Source organism: Haliotis asinina, chromosome 1, assembly GCF_037392515.1.
Source record: "Haliotis asinina isolate JCU_RB_2024 chromosome 1, JCU_Hal_asi_v2, whole genome shotgun sequence".
Classification (NCBI taxonomy): Eukaryota; Metazoa; Mollusca; class Gastropoda; order Lepetellida; family Haliotidae; genus Haliotis; species Haliotis asinina.
In genome coordinates this window covers 19,236,401-19,243,201 of record NC_090280.1, presented here as the reverse complement: position 1 = coordinate 19,243,201, position 6,801 = coordinate 19,236,401, and the positions used below count along the sequence as shown (strand labels likewise).

General features: G+C 40.1%; 1 protein-coding gene across 1 annotated transcript; it reads left to right on the top strand.

The window, feature by feature from the left end:
• The first annotated feature begins 5,659 nt into the window (after nt 1-5,659).
• LOC137255885 (uncharacterized) lies at nt 5,660-6,772 on the top strand. The gene is made up of 3 exons (XM_067793506.1): nt 5,660-5,734; nt 5,886-6,215; nt 6,417-6,772. Exons 1-3 carry the CDS (start codon nt 5,719-5,721, stop codon nt 6,770-6,772), a joined length of 702 nt encoding a protein of 233 aa, XP_067649607.1. The 5' UTR covers nt 5,660-5,718.
• The last annotated feature ends 29 nt before the right edge of the window (nt 6,773-6,801 follow it).

The following is a 6,801-nucleotide window of genomic DNA, read 5'->3' as shown; positions in this document are numbered from 1 at the left end:
ACAAGCATCACACCTGTCTAATGACATAAAGTGGCACAGACAGGACTCGGGTGCACGAGTCATAAATCAATTTATTTTGTTGATGGCGTATGGCCTGATAGGTGTTGCATATTGTCGTTAGCAGACAGGCAGGCAGGCATACAGGTGTCAATAATCCAGACATTGAGCTTACTTTGTGACAGAGGCTGCTTACCACAATCAACACGTTTTTTTATGTAACGAGCAGATTATTTACTTGTTTGTGTACACAACCAAGACTAGACTACTGCTCACGGCCTCATACTCCGGGCAGGCATACTGTTTCAAACTCCGCGAACCTATTCACTGTGCATGCTTTATGGGCGCAGCGCAGCACAGCTGTTGAAACCACTTTTACCCCCAGCGCTGGGGGAAATTTAATGAATCGTTTGAAAACCGATTTCGAGGACTTTTTTTTCATCGGTTTTTTTTTCAACTTTATAGGTTGAATTGGCATTTTTTATGATTTGTTTCGGTAAGTGCACACCGAAAGGTACCAGAATCTGCAAAGTTGTGTTTTACGTTGCATGTGACCTTACCTTTAACTGAGCATAACGTGTATACTATTATTAATTTATATTTTTCTCTCTCTCTTTTAAACTGACAATTCTTTGCAGTGATGATAACGTGGGTTGAAAACATATCATATTTGTCGTACATACAGAGAACAGCTGACAGCGTTCAAAACGTGTTTGATAGATGGATCTCTCTTGAGGTCTTCCCACGGGTAAAGCCAACGTTCCGGTGGAATAGGAGTAGAGGAGTATGTGGAATGTGGTCCCGCACCACCATTGTGTATGTTTGTGATCATGCATGTGACCAGAAGATTATACTTACTAATGTGTGTCACAGTTTCTTCCCTGACATAAATAGCAGATACATTGTAAAGCGAAATCCATCCCTCAGACTATTTCATGTCAACCATTTGTTAAAATAATGTGACTTCAACTTTCATAGACTGATACAATAATACTACAGTAATGCAATAGTTCAACAATGAATACAAGCAGATTGTTTACCAGAGATGTAATCTTGCCGAGAGAAATCGCTTGGTGAATGTGTTGTCATCTTCAATCGTTTTGTTACTGTATTCGTATAATCTAAATTTATTTCGCATATATGAGCGTTATTTTAATTCTTTTAAATCATCCTGAGTGTTTACCTGTTGTAGGGGCCTCCACTGTATATGCTCGCATTGGAGACACTGCCACGTTGTCATGGGAGCTGCCCACACCTGGACTTAAGACGTTTACAGTGAAATTAATAACAAGTAGGCATGTATATTTGGATACAAACATAGAGATGTTTCGTGTCACCAACTATAACACCGTAATCATGACGAACAATCCACCAGGATGGAAAGTGGAATTCGTAGGCAGCATAACACCATGGGGAACAGGAGAGTTTAGCTTCATACTGCACGATGTGAATTTTCCAAATAGCGGACACTACCGATGTTACAAACCCTCGTCTTACACAACAGCTGCTGAGGTTCCTGGATGTGGTCAGACGCTTGTCGTAGTTGGTGAGTTGAAGGAATCAGAACGTTAATAGTGATACTGGCAATACATAGATGAATTTTGATATGTACATCTATTGTACAGCTGTCAATGCAGTAGCACGCTATATCTAACACGCCATATACTCGTAGTATCCATTCTGGTCGACCAGCGATAATTTAAACCAAGTGTCACGGGTTGGCAAAATATACAGGAACAAGAAACAAATGTCTCTTGGCATTCTTTGTTACCGACATGAGATGTGTTTTTCATGTACCTCTTTGCCAACATGTGAACTTGTTTTAAGATACCACTCATGTAGCTACGAGATAACTCGTAGTGGTAAACTGGGTCAGGCATCACTACCAGTATACTTGTGGTGGCAGTGAACGTGCTAAATAAGATCTGAACTACTATATGTCTGACCCACATACACCGTTTCCAGAGTTAAACACATAATACGTTAAACCTTTGGCTTCTACTTTCAAATAATCCATCTATCTATGGATAGTCAACTTCTTTGGATAGTCAACTTCGCACCCATTGCAATAAAGAAGTTGACTATCCATAGAGCTTGGTTTTCCTTCATTTATACAACTTCTAAAATCCCTTTCAAATAAGGAATCCACCAGGAAGTACAAAGGTCTTATCACAACTAAACAAGCTACTGTTAGACGATTTTCGTTATTTAGTGGTTCTCTCACGATGTCCAGTAATACGTCGTGGGCCAACAAAGCACAAACCTGGGTTAGACGAAGACTAAAGGACATTTAACCCACGTATACTGGTATTCTTTCCACCATATGACCCCTATCAATGAAATCGACGGTCAAAGTCTCAGTCAGTGGCGTCATTGATATCCTGTGAACCGTTCCACGAAAGGAATACCCTCATGAAAATTAATGATGTCACGACCACGTGTGACGCGGTACATGTCGTTTGCTATTGTTTTACTATGTAGCACTATTTTATCATTTTATATCAATAAGCGACAGTTAGATTAATGTGTGTTATTTCGTCAGTTATCTGTGATTTCTTGTCGACAAGGTTTCAAATGTTTTAATTTCGAAAGTGGGCCCACATTTACATGTCCGATGTAGTGACAGAGAGTAACCTCTCTTGAACTACGGACAATGCGATTTCGCATTAAAAAGGGGACAATGCTAAAGTACGTACGGTTGAAAGGTGCCACTGATTTCATATGTTTTGTATTATCTCTAGTTATGTAGCGGACTCAATGAACAATCTGGTACCTGGGTTATCATCCTTAGCTTATTATCTATATACATTTTCTCAGAGAAAGTCTATATCCCTAGTGATTATTCTGTCAAACGAGCTGAGAGATACAGAACTGAGGGCATTCCTTAATTTCCAAACATAATAGAAGTTATCTGTCCCTTTCGACAGTTCTATCACATGATATTTGAGAATGTGTATCTGACGAATTACCCAAACGGAGCATGTTATAGTGTGGCAGTGGTGTGTAACACTGTGGCTAAATCGGTCGTTTGTCACCCCGAGGGCATGCAGGAAGCATTTGTGGTATTCCACGCCGTGATACTTTGGGATTACTGCTAAAGCTGCTAAACTCACTCACTCATTCTCACATAGATTGCTCCATTTACCAAAATAAACTACACAGCTTGATATCGTCTTGTGTCATCCTGAAATGCAATTGCATTTATTTGAGCGGTAGCTCCTTTCACTGAATCAGTATACACCAACACTCACCGAGAGATCACATTCATGTTAATCCATTTTCACCATCACTTTTTTGTGAAATGTTTGGGACAGATGACGTCAGTGTATGTAAACTGAATGGAATGTTTGGTTGTGATTTATGTACCTGAAGCTATATTAGCTACCGTCAATCATCTGAAGACGACAGTGCCACAAACGTTTCCATGAAAGTTTGCTAACACGAGTCACTGTCTTAGTGGGATGATTAAAGTCCACAAATATAACTACAATCTTAAGACGAACGAAAAGGTCGATGCGCACAGCATGTTTACGTTTATATTTCAGTACAAAAAGAGAACAATGAAACCTTAAACACACCAATGCAAGGACGCAATGATGAGTTATTGATTCTGTAAGGATTCTCGATACTGAGACACTGAATCTGAATCTGTTAGTTCACTAGTACCTACATTTCCTACGCAAGCTATGTGAATGTTGGATGCTAAAGATTGGGTGAGACATGATTGTCCTTTTACTCAAAACCTTGTGTCATCAAAGACTTTCAGTCCCTCAGTTCATTCATATGGACTCAAACCTACTTCCCCTTCACAACAAACGAACTCTGTTTCTGCGGACAGTCTAAAACTGGGTGTTCTCATGTAAAGATATTATTGTATTCACACGTACCTGCGTTTGTTGACATAAATGTTTTCTCCAATTCAGAGTATTTTACTGCCTTTGGGCTTGTGGTGGAGATTGTACGTAAACTTCCAACAGTTTTTCGGAAAAGTAATGTAATAATTGTTTCAAAGCAATGATGAGTGAGTGAGTTTAGTTTTAGAAATATCTCAACAATATCACGGCGAGACACCAGTCATCGGCTTCACACATTTTACCCATATGGGAAATCGAACCAGGGTCTTCAGTGTGACGAGCGAACTTTTTAACCACTTTGCTTTCCCACCGCTCCTCAAAAACAATAATATGATATCTGTATGTAAGAAATTAACTTTAGTTTTTAACAATGGTCATATGTTTCACATCTCTGTTAATACTTCCGTTCGACAATTTTGGTTATCCATATATTTTTCTTCGAATTCGTTTAAAATTCCACGTGGGTTATGATGGAAGGGTTGCACGAATGTTCAGAGCTTTGGCGATATTAAGTAACATGGGATTGAAACAGTAATGGTTATGCTTCCTGTTTAAAGGTGTTCTGATGTTCATGCGCCATTATGAAATACTTCCAGAGACGCACGAGTCTCTATTCGGAATAACACGAGTTGGTCACAGATATCCGAATTAGTAGCAAAATCTAGATAAGCTCAAAGGTATTTCTCCATAATGCGTGGCAAGTCAGTGGTTTAAGCATAATAAGTTCAAAATGTGCCCAAGACTGACAATTCTTACAATTCATTCAGGATGCATGTTGATTAATGCCCATCTCGACAATATCCTGATGCAAAATAATAAATCAAGGAAGGTTCAGAAGTGTCAAGCTCGTATTTAACAACAGAATCACCTATGTATCATATACATTAACCCTTTGGGGGATGCCAAACTTTGTACGTCCATGACACCAATTAAGCCACAGTTGAACAAATATTTTATGTTGTAACAGATTTACAACGGCCGTACATCGTTGCACCAGACACAGCTTACAGGGACAGGCGTGTAACACTGTCCTGCTACAGCATCACCATTGTGCCTCCTGAACATGATCTTAATGTGTTCATTAACTGGCGGAGAAACGGCTTGCTAGTAGACACTTCTAAATGCAACATAACACATGCTGCGGATTGGTTCCATGATTTTGGGTTTTTGATGAGCTATGAAAACACAATATACCACGCTTGTCTCAGTACCCTCACACTGAGCGATATTAGCACAGCCAAGGGAGATAACTTCCAGTGTCAGGCATTACCAGGACCGGGGCTGATTTCACGATGGAGTGAAGTGTTTGAACTTGTTAAACAATGTGAGTGAAACTTGTCTACGATATTGAAATTCGGATGTAAGATAGTGTTAGGATATGCAATTACACATTTATGGCTAATCAAAGAAGTGACAGAGACCTCAAATCTTCAGTATTGTACTGTCACTACATTTATTGGTAACTGAAATGAATTAAGACTATGTAAGACTGTACTTATGTGCAGAATGCAGACATGTCCATCTTTCACTGGGTCAAAGTAATGTAGGTATGCTACAACTTATTTCAGCTGGGTCTATTGAAAACTACACAGTAGTTCGTGAAGGACACTCTGCCTTGATTAGTTTGACGATACCGGTTCTCGAGCATTTCATTATAGAGGCCCCAAGAAATGGAATACTCTTTGAGGTATACTCTCTTTGGGTCATCATCGTATCTCTCTACCGGACGAGTGTCAATATACGGAGCGTAACAAGATCAGCTGATGCCGCCATCATCCAGTTCTGGTTACACGATGCAATATCAGAGGATGCGGGGAAATACTACTGTTTCCTATTGCATGGATACCCAATTCCTAGTTGTTCTCACATGTTGTATGTACAAGGTAAGTAAACTAGTTCAAAAGCATCACCAGAGACATATGTTTCTGTGACATAACAATTTGAAACTATTTAATAGTCTTAACACTGATATAGTCATTCGTGTTCAGTCACTATCGGAATTCTTGTTGACATTCTCTGCATTTGTTGTTACAGATTTCCAACAGCCGTACATCGTTGCATCAGAAACACCTCACGTGGACAGGAGTGTAACGTTGTCTTGCTTCAGTGTCTTCGAACTTCACAGTGGAGGTGATGTAAGGTTGACGGTGTCCACGAAATGGAGAAGGAACGGATTACTTGTAAGTGACAGAATAAGAAACAACGTAACTGAGGAGAACCATACGTGGAACGGGCACAGAAGATACCACAGGAGTACACTCACTGTCAGTGACACAGCCAAGGGAGATAACTTCCAGTGTCAGGCTGTAGTAGGTCTGGCTGTGGTGTCAGGATGGAGTGAAGTATATCAACAGGTCAAACAACGTGAGTTGAAACCTCAATTGTTCTATGCTGTACTGTCACCACTAATTGGAAAAGTGTTGTGTTGCCCAGTAACAGTTTGCTTTTGATTGTTAATTGAAATGAATTTCCAATGTTGACACTGTACTTATGTGCGACAGACCTGTACTTCGTTCACTGGTTTAACGTCATGTAGATATTCACGCTCTACTAGTGCTATTTCAGCTGGGTCTTTTCAAGACTACACAGTAGTTCATGAGGGACAAGGCGCATTTGTTACGTGGAAGATGCCCATGGCTGATGAGGATTTCTTTATAGAGGCCCCAAGATATGGAAGGCTTTGTGAGGTAAAATTTCCTAGAGTCTACATCAATAATCCCTACCGAGTGAGAGTCAACCTAACGAAGGTAACAACATCAGCTGATTCTGCCATCGTCCAGTTCTGGCTACATAATGCAACATCAGAGGATGCGGGAAAGTACTCATGTTTCACCATGCGTCATGACCCCATTCCCAGCTGCCATCACATGTTGTATGTACAAGGTAAGCACAACATGCCACAACATGACATAACATCCTGAAACTATTAAAGAATCTTCTCAGTGATATA